We start from the raw sequence: 21570 nt of genomic DNA on the forward strand, positions 1-21570 counted from the left end.
ACGTTTCGGCAGATCAAGAAGTTGTAGTTAAAGTTCTGCGAATTCTCATCGTCGTCGTTGTCATCCTCCCTCCGGTCCCTGAGACACACATACTGCTTGACAAGACGTTACGCACGAAACAGTATAATTAAGTATAGTTAGCGTAATATCTATTCCTACGAGATATCCTTCGTATACGAATATACATATATATCTGTGAATATATATTCATAGATGTATATTGTACATATATATATATCATATATATATCATATATATATCATCGCATATGTAATATAATATAACGGCTTATTTTAGTAGGGCTAATTACACCACCGGGAACGTTCCCTATCGTTGGTGGAATATAACGTAGAACGAAGTAATGAAATAAGATTTACTAGAGTGGGAGCCCGGTTGTTAGGCAGATTTTCTTCATCTTAATAAAACGAACTTACTCTAACGTTATTACGCTCTCTTAACTCTAATATGCGAAAATGAAAAGATCATACTGGAATAACGTGTAATAGAAATTAGTCGTTGAGTAGTTTCCTTTTTCCTTATCACGGTGTTTTTCAATGATCGTTGCAGATTTGTTCAGATTTGACGATGGCTGTCTCGATGCTATCGGAATCCAAATTGTCCTTTTTGATGGCTGGTCCCCACGAATTAGTCGGCCGGAATAAATAGCTCTTCCTCTGCGTATAATTAAAAGAGTTAAGATAACACACACACACACACACACATATTCGTTAGAAGGTACTACTCCTTTCCTCTACACTCTTTGCATAACTATTTCTATGATAAAAGGGTAAATGTTTGATAGAGGGAAAACTCGTAATTATATGTCTACCTTTTCTACCTAACCTGTTCTTCATTTTTTCTCTCTCTCTCCTCCAAGTATATTATTTTTTTGTTACATTTTTTCTCTCGAGTACTTTAAACAAATGTTAGAACACGATCGATGATAAGAGAAGAAAATTAATTTGCCTCGTAGTTGTTTGGATGACACTAATTAACGATCTAATTTAAAGTTTTTACTTCTCTTTTATTTATTTCTTTTTTTTTTTTCTTTTTCTTTTTGGTAGGATGCAAGAGTATAGAGAGGGGGAGGATGGGTAAGTGGGATTGGTATAAATTTTCAAACGTCGAAAAGTATTATAAAATAAGGTTGAGTGTTAGTTTAATATTCGAACGACAAGAAACTTTTGCAGCTGGTCCTTGGGCTCGAACTCGAACGGGAAAAAATAAAAAATAAACGACGCATAAAGTTTCGAATCAAATGAAAACGACGTCGGTGCTATGACAGACAGAGAGAGAGAAAGAGAGAGAGAGAAGAGAACGTAGTTTTCGATTAAGTTCGAATTTAAACAACAATTAGATTTCGACGTATAAACGGCTAATCGAAATACAAATCAATGAAATCAAGCTCCATGTTAATTTCCGACAGAATTTGGGCACCGGATTTTCATTCGTTTATTATCATTACAATCGCGAATCCAACACGGTAAGCATAACTTGTCGACTGATCAATTATATCTAACTGTAAGCAAATTAATAATATGGGAATCAATAGATGCGAATACAAGGAACAGAAACGTTTTTCTCCATTTACATTAAATGAAATTGTTGGAACGTTCGTTGGTAAATCGATTAATGCCAAAATAATAATAATAATACGACAATTTGTTATTATTGTTCTTACAGGAATCTAATGTTTATTTACACGTATAATTATATCACGTTTAACTCGTTAACAAAATAAGGGACTAAACTAGCCAGGACAAGTAGTATTAATAATAATATAGTCGAAAAGTTTTCTCATAAAGTGTTAGGAACGGTACACAACATACATAGGTATTTTATATATATATATATATATATATATATATATATATATATATATGTAAATGATTGAAGCAAAGCTTTTGAATGGTTGACTATAGAAAATCTTAAAGGGCCTTTGTTCTTCTTCCTTAGAATTGTAACCCTTGCGAAGACTCGCGAGTAGTTTCCTTAAGTTCTACTTCAAGAAGGAAGGAAGGAAGGAAGGAAGGGATAGGAAGAGAGAGAGAAAGGGAGTGAATCGGAAACAGAAGGAAAGGAGATAAGAGTAATGGTAAATTTATCGGTTAACACAAAGCGGAAGTAGCCAAGAGAGAGAGAGAGAGAGAGAGAGAAGTAGGTAGGCGTTAGTTCGAACTTTTCGTAGAAATAGGTGCGATGAAACGCGCACCGGACCAAACTTTTCCTTACCAAAGTGCGATTACCTACTACTACTACTACCACTACTACTATTACTACTACTATCAAATCACAATGTATCCTTGAAAAACTTGTATTAAGACGTTTCTCCTTTACCGAAGATCCTATCAGTAGATAGGCAACTTTTAAATGGCATTCTGCGACCGCTTACTATACCACCCCACACTTTACCCTCCCCCCCTCCCCCCTACCCCCCCCGATTCTTCCGAATGCTGAGAAATGTTCTTGCCTTTTAATTCTAACCCAGTTCTCGTGTAAATGATTTTAACCGGTTACTTATGAACAATTAATCGAACAGATTCATACGAGATATATCCGATGAAAATTTGTATTCGAATATAATTCTCATAATAATTATCGAGGCTCTCTTGTATATGATAGATATCGAATGAATGATAATATTCGATACATATCGTTTTCAAATTAAGGTGGGCGAAATAGTTTAGATATATTTACATTTGTAACTAAAGTAAATATTATTATATAATATCGAATAAATAAGAATAAATAGATTGAATATTGAAATATAGATGAGATTATTTTGAATTCTACCGTAATGGTATATAAAAATATCGAAATAAATAACGTATTGAGTTATCGTTTGTTTATGTGTTTAATAAATTCACGGATAGAGAAAAGGAAAAAAGAAAAAGGAAAAGAAATGGATGGTTAAAAATGTTTTCTTTGAAATATAATAACAGGAGTATAACTCTTACCAATATTTTCCAAAGATGTATGCCGAAAAAGATCGGAAAGGGTGCCAGGGTAGATAGTCCGATTAGTATTCCAATCGTGTTCGCCCAGCCAGGAAAGACGTACTCACCGTAGCTTGCCGACTCGTAGGTATACATTTGATACACGAAGACCCCCTACGGATGAAAAGCAAAACGTGTTATTCGTGCTCGAAATCCTGTAGACAGACACAAGCGCGTAAACGCTCGTAACCGGTGCAGCGTGTTGTAACATAAGGGAATATAAGAGAGGTAAAGAGGGATGAAACCAACGAACGAACAAATGTAGGTAGCGAGGGTGTGTTGACTGAAGAATAAGAAGAAGAAGAAGAAGAAGAAAAAATATAAGCTAAATAACGTTACATTTAAAAACAAAAAAAGAAAACAAAAATAAATAAAAACAGAGAAAGAAAGCTACACGGTTAGGTATACATAAAAAAAATAAAAAAGAAAAAAGAAACGAAAAGAAATAGTTTTAATAAAATATCTTATTAAAAGAGATAACGTTTTAATCGATTCGTATTATTATTTTTCTATGAATTTTTTGTTTTCCCGATCTTAAATTTGATCTCTTTAATGTTGGAGATCAAACGCAGCTTATACACGAGATTAGGTGAATTTCGTAGAGAGAAAGAGAGAGAGGGAGAGGAAGAGAGAGAGAGGAAAAGAGGAAGAGAGAGAGAGGAAAAGAGGAAGAGAGGAAGAGGAAGAGTCGACGATCGGTATCGCTTGTTCGCTCTTCTGTGGCTATGCTCTGCAAATTTAATCTGATGTAGCTAGGGGAGAGGCGGACTCGAATTCGCTTATCAACTTCGAAGCGTACGCGGTTGCACGGAAAGGTTTCACGCCTGATTGGAGGAATCGATACGCATCGATCTCGTAGTAGAAACCTTACGTATATTTCTTCTCGAATAGAAATCCGTGATTATGAAAGGGATAAACGATGATTTGCGAATAACGAAATAATACTCGAACGAAGCACGATTCTATTCGATTATACGATTTCAATGATGAGAGAAAGAGAGAGAGAGAGAAAGAAAGTACGAAAGAAAAAAGGGTGGAGAGGAAGTGGGGTGGATACAATAAAGAGAAGGAAAAAGAAAGAAGTAGGAGACAAAGAACACCGAGAGATGAGGGTTGAAAAGGGATAGAAAAAGAATGAGAAAGTTAACGGGGTAAAAAGGAAGAAAGAAGAAGAAGAAGAAGAAGAAGAAGAGGGGATGGAAAATCCTTGTGACGTTTTCTGCCATTTCCTTTCTATATCGCAAACGATATCTCGAAGGTAGCATACGCCCTTTTACGAACAGAACCCTTCTTGCCGCAATCAATTTGACTCGTGCGTGTGACAGCAAAGTTATCGATCTAACGGGGGCTGCTTTAAATCCGAGTGAACCGAGAGAACGCTACTGGACACTGTCCTTCGTTCGCCACGTTGGTTGGTTGGTTGGTTGTTTGGTTGGTTGGTGGTACTCGGTGCACCTAGGAAAAACCTACTCTCTGCGATCATTTGTTTCGAAACGGGCTTCTGTTTCTGGACTGTTGGTAAATAAGGGATGACAAAGACCTTCTACAACGAGATCCACTTGGACGTTGCCTGCTTGTTGGCAAAATACCTACCTATTGTATGTAGTATTAGTTACGTAGGCGTGTCCCACCCAAAGGATGACAAGAAACTTTGAAAAATGGTCTCTTCTACCGGAACACAACGCATATGCATATGTATTGGTCTATGCATATACGTGTATTCCCTCTCGCGCTATATGCTTGGGTACTCGTAACCACCAATACACTCTACTACGTTCACATATCGCTCGTTCCTGCGGTCGGGCAATTAGGCGGTTAGCCCGTTTACCCATTTTTGATGGTCACCACTTTTTGTTGGTCACCCAATTCTACTACAAATTACTTGCCACGTTACGAATTTTCACCTCTCTACCGCTGATAGTTACAATGGAAATTGTTAATTCACCTTGGTTAAACCTGTCCTATCCCTTGATCACACGTATAAGAAAAAGTTCTGATTGGACTAACTGCGTTAAAGCGAAACAATCTAGAATATTACCTAGCAAACGGTCAAAATAAAAAACAGAAAAGTAAAAGGGCACGGATAAGAAGTCTAGAGTTTTAGGAAGCAAGCGAGCGAGCGAGCAAACAAACAAGCAAACTGCAAGTAGAAAATTAAACCGACAAATATAGTTCCGTTCTTTTTCTTTCACGGATATTCTCAATTTTGCGACTATCGTGTATAAACTTGCGGGAACGTGTTTTTTGAAAAAAATAAAACATTCGCAATATCATCGATATCAATTTTCTCTATTCTGAAAGATAATTTCCAAATAATTTTCCCGATGCCCTTTTGCCCCCGAATGATTCGTAAATTAATTCGATTCACGTTCTAGTGTATACCCCCCCAAAAAAAAACAAAAAAAAGAAGAAGAAGAAAAACTCAAAGGAAGAAAATAATTCAACGAGTAGAAGGATCAAAATAAAAAGAAGAGAAAGAAGATAAGTACGTGCCCCGTGGAATGGATTGTCTACAATGGAAAGTAAGTCTGAGAGAAAGCAGAAAGTTTAGGGACTGGGGTGGGGGGGGAGGGTGAGAGAAAAGGGGAATGGGGTGGGGAAGGTTGGAATGCATTAGACAAAAGTACTTCCGTGCTGTTCCTGTCTAAAACTCAATAATGATTGCGTTCTAGGTGAAAGCTTAGACAATTATTTAATGGCCGACTAAGAAAGGTAGAGACATGGAAGAGAGAAATCACGCATACATTGGAACATTGAATGCGTTCGAGTGCGAAACTAGACGTAATAACTTTCGATTTGATGTTTCACAGGCGAACTATTTCAATCAAAGGAACATCAGGGAAACGTGGGAGGGAGGGGAGGGGAGGTGCCCTTCTACCCTACCTGCTACCTGAACGAAACCCTGGACGACCGACCGATCGATAAATCGAAGGGAAAGAAAATACGTCGTCAAGTTTTTCTTCCTTCGGTTTACAATTCCAACTTATTCCCGGTGGATTGGCAAAGGACCTTTGACCCCTTTTTTAAAAGGCAGATATGCCGTACGCGAGTTACCGATAACATAAGCTACGTGAACGATATAACGGGGTAACGACAACAACGAAAAAAAGAAGAAAAAAGAAAAGAGAAGAAAAAGAAAGAAAAGAAAGAATTGAAAAGGAACGGAGGAAGAAAAAAAAATCATTTCCAAAGAAAGAAAAAAAAAGAGAGAGAGAAGGAGGGAAGAATAGAGTAGGGTGATCTTCTACAAGAGTACAGACAAGGGTGTAAAAGAACATACATATAAGCCTTTACTTTCCTATCATTTTCATCTCACTCGGTCGTTTTCCCAAAGAGACTCTGTTATCGGGTGGAAAGTGAAGAAGAAAAGATGCTCTCTCGTTCGGCTTTCTCGGCTCGAGATGGTTAATAGAATCGAAGAGTTTAACCAAGTTCTTCTTGGCTCGAGAATGGTGTCTACCTCTTCCTCTTCCTCTTCCTTTTCGAAAGAAGGAGAAGAAGAAGAAGAAGAAGAAGGAGAAGAAGGAGGAGGAGAAGGTCACAGATGTAGACGATGTGTAGTAGGTAATGCACTTACCAAGCAAGTGATAGGCGCGAGCACGACCCAGCTGAGCCACCAATAGCTATGTAACAACCGACCGAACTTCATTTGCATCTCGCCGATGTTACAGAGAAATTTGTTGCATCCATAACACCAAGAAGCCAGTACGACCTCCGCGACACCGATCAATAGTATAGCCCAAGATGCCGTATTCCAATCCATCAAAGTGAACAGGTAAATTCCACCGTCGAAGATCATTGGTATTGCCAGTAACCAACAGAAGATACATATTACCAGTATTACGTAACTTTCGTATTTTCGTAAATCCGGGCGTACGTCCAGTATTGCCGCATTTATCGCTTGCACCCCTGCGAACTGTATCGTAAAAAATAACGACTACTCGTTTATCCTGTTCCTCGATGTGTTGTACTGTGTGTTTTTCTTTCTCTTTCTCTCTCTCTCTCTCTCTCTTTATTCTTATTTCTCTAGTTACTACTTGTTCTTCTTCTTCTTTATTTTCTCTTTCTCTTTCTCACTCATTCCACTTCCTCCCCCCCTTTTTCTTTCTTTTTCTTTTCTTTTCTTTTTTTTAGTTTTTTTTTGTTTTTTTTTTTTTTAGTTTTTGCTCCAGCCTCTGCCTTAATTACCTCTCTCTTGGCGCGAGACACTCCTCGGAGGACAGAAAATGTTTCAAGACAAAGACTTTCTCTCCCGTTCGATCTACTCGCTCTTTCACAGTTTCACCCTTTCTATTCTCTTCTCCCGGAGAGAAAAAAAGATAAGAGAGAGAGCGAGAGAGGGAGGGAGGGAGAGAGAGAGACAGTAGGGAGGGGGGCTAAAAAGAGAGGTGTGGATTTCACTCAGACAGCAAACCATAACTCTTTCCATGATATACGAGCGAGAAGGGCTAAGAGACGATGCAAAAGTAACGCGTTCGTGCAACTATCATCTTTCTTTCTCTCTCTCTCTCTCTCTCATTCTTTCTTTCTTTCCTTCTTTCTTTCTTTCTTTCTTTTTTTCGCTCACTAGCAAGTACATTCTCACTTGCAGCTTCTTTTGATAAATACACGAAGCAGCAGCAACATCCACCACTCGTTTCTCAGAGTTTCTCGCATAGTGCCTTCTTAGCCATTCCTACGAATCGCTCGTCAAAAATCTTTTTCTCTACTATTAACATCGTGGAACGTGTGTTATTTATTTACTTACAAACGTTTCTTTTTTTTTCCTGTATTTTTTTTTTTTTTTTTTTTTTTTATCGTATACTTATCAACAAAAGAAATAATAATCGATAATATATACTTATTATCCTTATAAGTATACTTTGAAATATGTTTTATTTTCTTTTATAATTTTTTGTTTTGTTTTATTATAAGAATCGTTCAAAGAAGTGTAACTTTTTTTCAACTGAAGTAAAGTAGCTTCTAGAATTGATGAAAGAGAGGGACAATTTTAAAAGAGCATTGTTAATTACAGACATTTTATAATATTTTGTATAAAAGAGAAATTTATAAAAAGATAAAGAGAGAGAGAGAAGGAGAGAGAGAGAGAGAGAAAGAGAAAAATCTTTTCTGTAATAAGCTTCTTTTAAGATCCTTATAATAAATTCTCTTTTAAAAGCTTGCGTCTGCTAGTGAAATTGGTTTTGGAAAGACAAAGTAGGTAAATATGGATGTTGTAATTATCCACGAAGAAATTAACTCTCGATAATAATGATAATAATGATAATAATAATAATAATAATAAAAGTAAAATAATGACTACTTACTTGACTACCAAGACCAAGGATAAAAAGCATAAAGAAGAAAAGAAATGCCCAGAGATTTGGTAAGGGCATTCTCACCACTGCTTCTGGATAAGCGATAAAAGCCAATCCCGTACCACTTTTGACCACCTCGTGTATTGGCATTTGCATCTGTTTAGCTAAAAATCCCAATATGGAGAAGATCACGAAGCCCGCAAATATCGACGTGAAGAGATTCGTGATACTGACGAAAATGGCGTCTCTATAGATATCGAAAAAAACAACAAAAAAAAAAAAACAAATGAAAAATTATTGTAATAATATATAATTTTTAATAATTATAAACAAATTATAAAAATATTAAACAAATATTAAAAAATATATAAATATATATTGTTATAATATTTATAATATAATATATATATATAGAAATAGTTTCTCACTTTAATCGTATAAAAATATAATCGATAGATGGGGTTAACGCGGAAAAAAGGACAGAAAAGAAAGAAAAAAAAATGATAAATCGAATATCGTAGGTTGTGTATCGTTGCCTAGTGGAAAAACAATAATGATACGTTAAAACGTGATATTTCACTTAAAACGTTAAAAACGTAAATGCAGGGATAAACTATAGGAAATGGTAGGTTCGTATTATCCTTAAGGATCTGTGGCAAACAAATTGGCAAGTGAATCGTTTCCCTAACACAAATATAGCATTCTATCAAAATTACTACCTGCCGCTTTTTCCGCGGACGAGTCTGGCGTCACGCAAATGTTCGTTTGATCATTGAAACATATTTGTCGTAAAATCGAAATCCTACATTTCGCGATGCGTACCCCATACTATACGATATCATACGACACCATACCGACGAACGTTTAAGCCTGACACCTGGGAATTATGCATCATAGGGAACTATCGAACGTTTCTGTCAATCTGTAACTCGAGTACAAATCAGAACTGGAGGAAAGCGAACGATACTGTTTCCTGTGATTGGTTACTCGTGTTTAGAGGTGTCTGGTATGCTGCTAATTATCCCTAATTGTCACAATTACCTTATCACCTTGCTAATACACTGACGTTCGTTAGAGAAAATAAATATTTTAATAAAATGAAATATCAAAATAATCCGATCTCCGCGTATTTCCATGAAAATTCTAACGAATCGTCGTCTTATTGAAAATAATCAAATTCAATAGTAATAAATTATAATATACACATACATATACATATATATATATTAATACCTACCAGATAATATATTTCCATGTTAAATTGAATAAAATGTTAAAAAGATTAATTTCTGTAAATAAAAAACGTGATATTGGTAGCACACCTGTGACAATTGTTGGTGAAAGAGTTATAGCTCGAAAGAGTGACCAAAGATCCGCAACCGATGCCAAGTGAATAGAAGATTTGCGATGCTGCATCTCCCCATACGTTGGCGTCTTTCAACGTCGACCAGGTGGGCGTGATGTACCAGAGAGAACCTTCACCAGCACCTTCCAGTGTGACACCTGCGCGAAGGTGTCTCTTTGAATCGATAACGCCATCGTCTCTTTCTGTCTCTCTCTCTCTCTCTTTCTCTCACTTGTTCATTTACTCACTCACTTACTCACTCACTTGGTCTTACTCCTGTTCACTCTTATAGAAAAACCAGACCACCCTGTTTCTTATGTCCGATTCGAGTCTCGTGCAATCGTACGAGAAACGGATCGGATTCCGTTAGAAGAGGGAACAAAATAGGGAAACGTTTCAACATATTTTTCCAACACTACGATCGAATTGTATGCCTCCCAACGTGTTTCACCAAATGTATCTCTATCTCTCTTTCTCTCGAGGAATACGAGAAAAGCTTTGAAAAATTCATAACTCGGAATATCTTTTTCTTACCCGCTATGTTTATTTCTATCCTTGCGGTTTTGTTATTTGAATGACAATGATGAATTTTCTTATTTAAGAGGTGGGAGGGATAATAAAGTTATTAAGACAAATTTATCAACGATAAGGAAAAATAATGATCGAGAAGACTACTTGTAATACTGAAATATATTTATATATATGTGTGTGTGTTTGTGTGTTTATATATATCAGGCAACACCATAAATACTCGTGGAAACACATCTAGCGATTTTCTTCTACTCTATCTACTCCTCCTCCTCCTACTATTACTACTACTACTACTATTATAATAACAAACACCTTATATCCCGGTTGGCAAAAATACGTGCTGGCGTATTTCACAGTCAAGTGACGCGCAAATTAATTGCAGGATCGTCGTCCAACGTATCCTAGAGTTTTCTTCTATTCTCTGGTGATAAATCGTCATCGTTGTTTCCGCAAAACCCGAGCAAAAATGACTCGGTTTGATAAAAAGAAACATAGAGAACCGGGGAGGAGGAGGGGGAGGGGGGTGGGGGTTGGAGTAAAATGATCTAACAATTAATAAGAATCGTAGCAACGATTGATAAAAATGATTAACCTTTTCGTGTTACTAACGATGTTACATTCTCTAAGGGGTTTCTTATACACGTACGACGATACAAAAGGGTTAAATTTGAGAAAGAAAAAAAAACAAAATAATGTTTGGACTTACCTCGTATTAACAATGCCAATAATACGACATAAGGAAAGATTGCAGTGAAGTAGACGATTTTCCCAATGGATTGGACACCTCGTATCAGACACAAATAGCAGATAATCCAGGCGAGTGTGAGACATCCGAGTAATTCCCATCTTATGCCACCAAAGTTTTCCCACGTGGCTCCACGAATACCGAGAACGTAGTCGCTAGACGCGATCAACGATCATGTCCGTTCAGGATTAGATGGTTTCTTCGATTCATAGCAAATTTCTCGTTTTCACACTACCTGCGCATAGTATTTTACCCCCTACCGTTCGATCTAACACGAACTAGTAACAATTCTAATAGATTTTTTCGCAAAAGAAATTTTATGAAATAATAATAATAATAACGAGAAAAAGAAAATAATAAAATTCGCGATAAAGAAAAAAAAGAAATAATAATAATAATAATAATAATAATAATAATAATATATTATTATATCATTAACAAAAGATAATCCTACCTGAAATATTCCTCGGACGACAATACTCTTTTGTAAAGATGACGAATCGCGGTAGCGTTGTTGTTGTTCTCGTTTTTCAAACAATGCGTGATGTTCCCATATTCGTAGCCAAATTTTTGACAAACTGTATTAATCGGGGTGCAAGTTCTGTTGTAAAATATCGTCGTGGTGTCGTTACTTTGACATTGTAGATCTTGAATACCACTGTAACAGTCTTTAAATGCGAGTAAAAATAAACGCGTTAATTAAATTAAATCGATGCTTATAGAATGAAAACTAACTTTCTTATTCTTATTCTTCGTATTAGAACAAAGTTCTAATCTTTTTGACATTAAAAGTATGATAATGTTTACCGTTGCTGTTAAAGTCGTTATCACAATGTGCCCAAGCGAGATTCGGTGAAAAGGATGCAAAGATATAAAAGATTGTCCATGCCACGATTACCATGTAATAGACTAAAACAAATCCAATAACAACTAAAGTACAATAACCGAGGCCTTGAAAGGCTGGCGCCATGCGCGCAAATGCCTCGTTAGGACCGAGACCAGAATATTGTCCAATTGCAAGTTCCAGAAAGAATATCGGTAAGCCCATTGTGATCAGCATTAAGATGAAAGGCACGAGAAAGGCACCTGGTAAAAAATAAAAATGATATTTGCAACGACGCGAAAAAGAACAAAATTGATGGCAGAGTGCTCCTATCCAAGAGGGGGAGGGGGCTGGACTTATTTTTGTGTAATAAAAAATATATATATATATATATATTTATAAAATAATATATTTATAAAATAAAAAATATAAATTTTTAATTAATTTAAATTAAATTAAAATTTAATTAATAAAATTAAATTTTATAAATATAAATTTATTTATAAAATAAAAAAAAAATATATATAACTCCAGACCTGAAGAAAATTCCCCCCTCACCCCAATTTTGTCTGTGGTCTCGTAAGAAACCGTAAACCGTCGTTGAATATTAGAGGTAAAAAAATAAACACATATGTTTGTAAGATACAAAATGAGAGAGATACCGAAAAAAAAGACAAATTATTCTTTTTAATTATTCCTAAATATTCTCGTAAAGAAAAGAAAGAAAAAACAATTCACAAACATATCTCGTATTGTTTTTACATAAATTTTCCAATTTTTGTGATATTATTACTGTAATGATCGAGATAAAAAAGAAAAAAAAAAAGCAAAAAATATTATACGATGCACGTACTCTCTTTTACATCACTGCATTCTTACTCGGTCGTCTTTACATTTCCCCTAGTTTAGGTGACTCATACCGAATAAAAATAAGAAGGGAAAAGAAGAAAAGAAAAGAAAAGGAAAGGAAAGATACTGTCGAAGGGAAAAGAAAATAGGGGTAAAAAGGATTCAATGGGATGAGAGGAATGTAGAAAAGAAAGAGAAAGAGAAAGAGAGAAAGAGAGAGAGAGAGAGAAAGGAAGAAATTGAAACTCCTAGAATGTACTCTAATGATGCGAGGAGAACGAGATAACTATCGGTATTTCGTAATCCTATACGGATTCATGAAATATTGGAAATTCTCTTCCGTCTGCCTGTATTTTTGAATAATTCATAAAAGAGAGAGCTTACTCGTATCAAGATATCGTAGTCAAATATACGCGTATAAACATATCTAGCTTTAAATTTACACCCACACCCTCACACCCACATACGTATATATTATATATATATATATATTTTAAAGCGAAAATCCAAAGCACGTGTTAGAGACACAAACGGCTCAATTTTCAACGCATACCGGATAACGTAATGCGTTAGGTGTGTATAGTGACGGTTTCCCGAATATACCTACGTAGAAGTTACGTTGCTGATCGAGCAACAGGAAGTTCGATAAAATCTCATTCCCTTCCCTTCTCTCTATTTCTGTCTCTCTCTCTCTCTTTTGTCAAAGTGAAATGAACTAAAAGGAATTAATCGTATTTCGAATCGTCGAATGAAATCGATGATAATGTGATAACGAGATTAATTTGTTCTGACTAATTCCTATCTCATTGACTTATCGTTATTTGAAATATAATAATTAAAGTCCAAAGGTATTAAAAAGAAAAAAAAAGAAAATATAGTCCCTCGAGAAGAAAATGATTCGTAATATAAAAAATTGACAACGCGACGAACAAAAAATATATATTCGATTTTAATTTAACATTTATTATAACGTAACTCTGTTTCTTTTTTTTAATTAGACGGATCAATCGAAAAGTTCGATCGATATTTCTAAATACATTTTGATATAATAGATTTTTTTAATATAAAAAAAATCGATAACAATTGTTCTATCAATATTAACGAAATAATCACGAGCACTGGATTAAATAGATTATATCGATTTAAGTAAAAAAAAACAGGAAAAGAAAAAAAAACACATATCGTACGTGTACGATACATTAACAAATAATTCAATTAAATATATGTTTATATAAATCGTCACGAACCCTCCGGGCAAGCTAATGTATAGCAACACTATACTACTACTACTATTACAACTACGTATGCTACGTTATGTACACTGCGACTAGAGGGGGTGATCTTCGTGGTTGCAATCACGACAATGAACACGCACCCTTCTGATGCGGCAGATGTAGTTGCAGCAGCTACGTAGACACATAACGAAGGATGAACGCGTGTATACGTACAATGCTACCTAGTAGGTATATATATACACATATATATATACATATAGATAGGGGATAGAGAAATAGGGGTAGGAGAAAGGAGAGAAGGAGTAGGAGAAGGAGAAGGGGTGGTTGCACAGGAGTAACTGTACGTGAGGGAACGAACTAGTACTCACGTAGTAGGTATGCCCCCCCCCACGCCTCCCACGCACTTACGCACATAATGTATATACCCTACACGCATAATACATATACGTACCACCGCCATTGCGATATACGAGGTAAGGGAAACGCCAAACATTGCCGATGCCAACGGCATACCCGATGCAGGATAGAACAAACTCGATGGGGTTGGCCCATCCGCCTCGTTCAGTCGCTGGTAGTTCCACCAAAGCTCCACCAACCCCAAGAGAAACCCTCTTTGCCTGCCAATAACATGGACTACGTCATATTTGCATCATATAAATTATCTCAAACTCGACAAAGGGGAGAGTTAAACCGAGAAACAAAGAAATACAAAACGGATTCGCGGTAAGGAAAATCTCAATGATATTTTTTTTAACTGCACGCGAGTTAGAGAGAATTTTAATGAGAATATTATTGAAATGATATTTAACCGAAGTAATATTTATTGAGACGTTAGAAATTTGCTGGTAATGTCGATTTATGGATTATAGATTTTTAGATATTTACGTAAATAAATTTAATATCGTACTGAACAAATTTTATCTACCAAAGTTCACCGATTAGAAACGTTGCTAATTTAATTTGACAAATAAACCATGAAGCTATTTTATATATATATATCATATATTATTATATGCTATTTATATATATATATAAGGATTGTCACTAAGTGTACTGTACTACTGTAGAATTCTTTTATATTGAAATTGAATACGATGTTTCTTATTTTTCATACTGATTTCTATAATTTTGTAAAAGAATCTTCAATGAAAACTCATTTATTTCTAACTATTCGAACTATTCCAACTATTGATATTTATAAGTTATCTACTATATTTTATATTATTATTACATTGATTGACGGTATTATATATATATATATTTTATTTTTTATAAAAAAGAAAAAAAAATGATATCATCGTGATATCGCTTTTTATTCAAACGGAAATGACATTATTAATGAAATCTATCGAGCACACTCGTTCGTTATTTAAGTCAGGAGATAACGGTACGTTGTTTGCTTCGGGCTAACAATTGCAACGTGTCATTTTCATTTGATCGTTTAAAATAAAATAAAATCAAAATCAGAAAAGGAAAAAAAAGAAACATGTACACATATAAATATATATATATATATATATATACATTTTGATATTATTAGAAAATATTTGAAATGAATTAATAAAACCTTCGTAATACGTACCCTTTTATTACTACTCGTACGGGGTGTTATACTTTCGAGATCCATTACGATTTGAAAAAAATATGAAAAATTAATGTGAAAATAAGGAAAAGAAAAATATATATATATATAATATTAACTAGTTATCAGTGTGTTAAATGTTGTCTTGCCAGCCACACACTCGGCTTGGCTCTGCGACATTGACCACAATCTCTTCGATGCTTTACCCATTGGGAAAGATTGTAATACGACGATAGATATCGCGATGATTGTTGGACATTATCTAAAGAAGGATTTCGAGACCACTTCATTACTTTTTTTTTCATCGTCGATCGAACAAATTTCGACTCATCCAAATAGAAAGATTTTTTTCTTGGATGGGTGGGGGTAGGGGGTCGGGGAACTTTTGTTTTTTTATATCTCATTTGATTTTGTAATTATTTAATTATAATTTATTCTCGTCAAACCCAAATGTTTTACAATTGTTTCACGTGTGAACTGTCGTGTTCAACATATTTCATTAATTCTATAATTTTTCTATAAGAATATTGGGGATTCTCATTGTATTTTCGTATCTTGGGATTCGTCATAGAGAGATCGATAAAGAGGAAATGGCAATCTTTTGATTCTTAACTCAAATCAAAAGAAAATAATATTTATTTAACTTATTCGAGTACGATAATAAGATTAAATTTAATATGAATGAAAAGATAAAAATTATTATCGCGAAATAGAATTAAACTCAAATATTCCTATTGATCATTTATCGTTGTATTTCTATCGTGTTTTAATATACATGAGTTTCTTTCTTTTTTATTTTTATTTTCTTTCTTTTTAAATCTTTTTTTTTTTCTCAAATATGATCGATAAATCGTCATTATCACACGTTATATCTCTCGAATGAATCTCGAAACGAATGTAGAACGAGCAAGCTCGTGTTGTAACGATTCAGACTATATCTCTCTTATCTGTAACTTTAATATCGTGAAATTCAAGTACTGCATTCTTCTATTCTCGTTGCATTCTTATGTTAAAAAAAAAAAGAAAAAAGAAAAAGAAATATAAAAAAGTAACATTTCCGTACACCTTTTTCCTTACAGGTATACACGTAACGTTTACATGATTTCACCTTATCGTTCGCGTTATCGATGATATTCAAATGCAAAGCAAAAGGTTATAAGATTTTCGAGAAACGAAAAATACACCGGTATATCTGAATGGCATATCAAAACAAATTTTTTTCTCTCTTATTAGATCTTACTTGTCTGCTGTACACATACATGCATGCATGCATACATACATACTCGATGATATCTCAAATTCTCATGAAAACGTCATATATATATCGATTACTTTGATAAAAGACCAATCGAATTACTTTGATAACGATATACCTAATGCAAGAAGAAAAAAAAACCGAGTCTCTTGCACTTGAAAAATCAAATCGTTACACGTTGTATTCTTATCATTTTTTCCTTGTTTTTTTTTTTTTTAATTTAAACAAACGATAAGTATAAAAGAAATATTGTTTCTTTTTTTTTATTATTCTCAAGTTTGAACTTACAATTAATTAAACGTTCAACACGTTCGTCATCACGTTATATTATCCATATTTCAGTGATGTATATGAATCCATGAAGGCCCCAACACCCAGAGAGAGAGAGATATGGATAACGTTCTTCTTATTCAAATTGAAATTCAATTTTAAATAGAAATTTAATGGAATATAATTAATAACGAAATATTAAATTAACACATATACAAATTAATATATAAATTAAATATACAAATTACATATACAAATTACATATACAAATTAATATATATACATTATAATATAATATATATATATATATACATATTAATATATACATTAATATATATACACAATTAATATATAAATTACATATACAAATTAATATATATACATTATAATATATATATACATATTAATATATACATTAATATATATACACAATTAATATATATACATTGAATATATAAATTAACACATTATACTTTTACATTAATTTATATTTAAGATAAAAAAATATCATTATCGTCGTTCGCGGTTTTACGTTTCGCCGTATTGACAATCGGATTACGTGGGAACCCGGGCAAAAAAAAAATCAAATCTCACCAACGTGTTTAAATAATCGAAATAAACAGCCGATATAATTTTATCGATAATTCTTTCTTCTTTTTCTCTGATATAATAGTCGTCGGGTTCTATCGCGCATTTGCGCGTTCACTTTGCTTACGGCAAAGTTTTCTTTTTATCTATTTCATACGTCAATCTTCTTTCTTTGAAAACTTTTAACATAGGAATCTACGTGGACGAAAATTCGATGGGAAAGAAAAACCTAGAAAAATGGGAGAGTACTATTTCACAGGGCGAAAACGTTGAGTGGAAAAAAACGTTTATGCTTCGAATAGAAAGGGAAAGCCAAAGAGAAAGAAAGAAAGAAAGAAAGAAAGAGAAAGAGAGAGTGAGAGAGAGAGAGAGAGAGAGAGAGAGAGGGAGGAAGAAAGGACATTTCTATGTACGTGTATGTGTACGTATGTGAGGTATGTGAGTTTGCATGTATACGAGAAAGAAAGATAGAAAAGAGAGAGAGAGAGAGAGAGAGAGAGAGAGAGAGAGAGATAGAGGCCGGAAAAGAGATGATCTCGCTATCTCTCGATCGCGTATGTGCGACTGTTGGAATGGAAGGGACCAGTTTGAATAGGAAAGGCGAACAAATCTGCTCGACGAGTTCAGGGATAAAAGGGACGTTTTGCAAACTTGGTTTCACTCGCACGAACCATCTCCCTATATATATATATATATATATATGTGTATATATATGTGTGTATATATCAATGTGTATGCACGTGTATGTAACTGTGTTTCATATATAAAAGTTTATGCATATAAATCGATGTGTGTGTAGGCGTATGGGTGTAGGTGTGTTCCATTTATAAAAGTGTATATATATATATTTTTATATACACACACACATATATTATATATATATGTATATATCAATGTGTATATACGTGTATGTAACTGTGTTCCATATATAAAAGTTTATGTATATAAATCGATGTGTGTGTAGGCGTGTGGGTGTAGGTGTGTTCCATTTATAAAAGTGTATGTATATATATATATATATATTCACATATTTTTATATACACATATATATATATATATATATGTTTGCGTGTGTACGTTTCATCTGTTTTTCGAAATTATATTCGTACGCGCATGCACGAAACGACACGGAATCTTTCACGATTGCGCCAACAAGCAAACAAACAAAAGCTTACAGATTATAAATATCACCTGGCAGCCTACAAATTTCGCGAATTTGTGGCATGTGCAAAATGCGACGATATTCTCGCGTATGTCTAACTCTCTATTCCTATGAGCTTTCTTTATTCCATCCTTGGCTTCTTTTTGATCTATTCAAACTACGTCGAGCTCGTTTTTAAAATATCTCTCTTTGAAAGAAAAAAAGAGAAAAGAAAATAGATGTTGGGGAAAAAAAGGGGCAAACGTAAAAAAAGAAAAAAGAAGAAAGAACGATTGAAAAAAGAAAAAATGGGATGATATATAAGAATGGGAGAGAGAGAGAGAGAGAGAGAGCTCACATTTTTAATAAGTGTATTTTTACCTCGCCATTCCAACTTTTACAATGAAAGAATTTATTAATTGCGTGTGTCTTTTCTCTCTCTCTCTCTCTCTCTTTCTTTTTCCGTCTTTTTTTAAGTGAATATTAAACAATTCGTAATTTTTATGGGAAAAAAAATAAATGTATGATACGCGTATAATCATTTAAAATATTTCATTTTCATTCGTTAAAAGAAGAAGGAAAAATTTAAACGTAAAAAAGTTACATTTATTTTAATATGTACTCTATATAAATTATGTTCATAACACAATATATATATATATATATATTTTAAATATTGAAAATATTCATTCAAAATCTCTGAATGCATAGAATTATTTAATTAGTATTAATTGTTCGTATTGAAATAAGAGACGAGTAGATTAGCTTAATACCTAAATTATACTTATTCGATGTAATTAATTAGGGGATAATCAATACATATATATATACATATATATATATATATATATTTATAGAAGATATTAAAATATTCTATAATAGTTACTAGTATTAAATCAAATATGATACATACATATACATTGTGATTTCGATGATTTCGAATTGAGGATACTAAACGTAATGTTATATATCTATTCTAAGTTTACATGAAGCCCATTATCGGTATTAACGTTTATCCCCATTTGCTAATGCACAAGTAGGTGTATTTTTATTTATTTTTTTCTGTTTTCCTTCAGAGAAAGCACGGCTAACAGATGCAATCAACGTTACCGATGCATTACCCATTAAATCGCCAAATCTATCGGGTTTCCCCAAGTCAACTATTACTACCAATATACTCGATGATATTAACAGTTCTGATCGTAATCGGAAACATCGATATTAGTAAACTTGCTATAATAACGTAAGTTCTCTATCTTGTTTCCAACCTAAGCTAAACAATATGCATTATCTAGCCGATCTAATGGTGTCTGTGTGCATTCAATGGTAATTTGTAATTCGTATGCAAGATAAAATAAATAAAAAAATAGAAAAGAAAAAAAAATAGGAAAAGCAAACGAAAAGATAACGAACGTACATTATTTTGCCGCCGATCTATCTGTTTAAACATGTCAAATAAAACAATATAAAAGGATATGTAAAATAACTTCAAAAAAAAAAAAGAAAAAAAAGTAAATGTAAACGTACCTGACCGATAAAGAAGCTCGGTGTTTTCAATAGCGAAATAAAAAATCAACAAGATCCTCCCGCCCCGCCTTATCGATTTATTTATGCGTCCAATAAAAGACGCGAAACAAATTACACGCTCCTATCGTTCTGTTTATATTCTAAGGTAAGGTAAGAAAAAAAAGAAAAAAAAAAGAAAATCTAACGAAAGGTCACAAACAAATTTCCTCCTCGTTCATCGAACGAAAATAATCCGAAGGTGCGAAGAAATTTTACAGAAATTTGTTTTTTATTCGAAATTTTACCCGTGTTTCTTTTTGTCTTAATTTTTTGTCTACATACAATATTAAACTATTCCAATACGTATAAATATCATAATGTTAGAATATATTCTTTTGATGTACATAAATTTATAAGATTGCATTCAACTAGTCCATACCAAACAGATGTGCTTTTAACAGGTGCTACATAAGGGTATTTCTGACCTACATAAATCCTCAGAATTTGGGTTGGACGATCAATAATAGACAGGTGTGTTTTCGATATCTCTCTACCGTGCAAGGGTACCCCTCTGACCTACATAAATTCTCCAAATTACACTAGAGGAATCTATATCGAACACAGATGTATTTTTATTGATAAGTATCCTGGTGTGTATATGTATATGAGTATATAAAAATATATCCATGGTATATGGCTGACCTAAAAAAATATTATTCTTGTTGGACTAACAATAAAACATTCTTAAATATATATTACACCTACCTATAAATATTTGTAGCCCGGTACAATTTGATTCCTTTCGAAAGCACGGCCATATAAGCCATAAACGTTTATGGGAATATTATGTTCCCACATAGAGAATAATATTCTTATCATGTGTGTGTGTGTGTGTGTGTATGTTTTGCTATTAGTAAATCATTCTAATCTTTTAGAATCTGTTTTGTGTGTAGAACCAACGAAGGACCAGTAAATGACTAGTGGAATGCTTACGATCGATATGCAAATTCCAAGTCACGTTTACAAAGTTACTTCTTCCGTCTATATATACTACTAACTTATGGGGGAAATAACTTGAAACAGATAAAACGAGATAAACGAGGGAAGCAAGGAACTTAAGGTACATGCTAATGATTTCATCTCTTCCTCTCTCCTTGATTTCGTCAAAATACTGTAACGTTCTCGGTTGAGACAACTGTATGCTCATCTAACGTAACAGGTAGTTGCGCTAAAGAAATAGGAACTCTCGTTCGTGCAGAACAATGTAGCACATATATCATAGTATCTCGGTTCTAACGATAATAATGATTTCTTATTTAAAAAAACAATCTCTATTTGTAGACTAGAAAATACTAATTTAAGAAAAAGAAATAAAGAAATATCATTCACCTTATGTTTATCATCCAA

At 33.7% G+C, this 21570-nt stretch overlaps 1 protein-coding gene across 1 annotated transcript; it reads right to left on the bottom strand.

Moving 5' to 3' along the window:
- Window positions 1-269: 269 nt before the first annotated feature.
- On the bottom strand, window positions 270-15448 carry LOC122513928 (sodium-dependent proline transporter-like). Its single transcript, XM_043630463.1, has 10 exons — window positions 15404-15448; window positions 14273-14438; window positions 11722-12000; window positions 11369-11582; window positions 10876-11069; window positions 9616-9796; window positions 8303-8540; window positions 6574-6912; window positions 2958-3110; window positions 270-674 (listed from the first exon to the last, which is right to left on the bottom strand). Exons 1-10 carry the CDS (start codon window positions 15446-15448, stop codon window positions 552-554), a joined length of 1932 nt encoding a protein of 643 aa, XP_043486398.1. The 3' UTR covers window positions 270-551.
- Window positions 15449-21570: the final 6122 nt, after the last annotated feature.

Source organism: Polistes fuscatus, unplaced genomic scaffold, assembly GCF_010416935.1.
Source record: "Polistes fuscatus isolate 324 unplaced genomic scaffold, CU_Pfus_HIC Scaffold13, whole genome shotgun sequence".
NCBI lineage: Eukaryota > Metazoa > Arthropoda > Insecta > Hymenoptera > Vespidae > Polistes > Polistes fuscatus.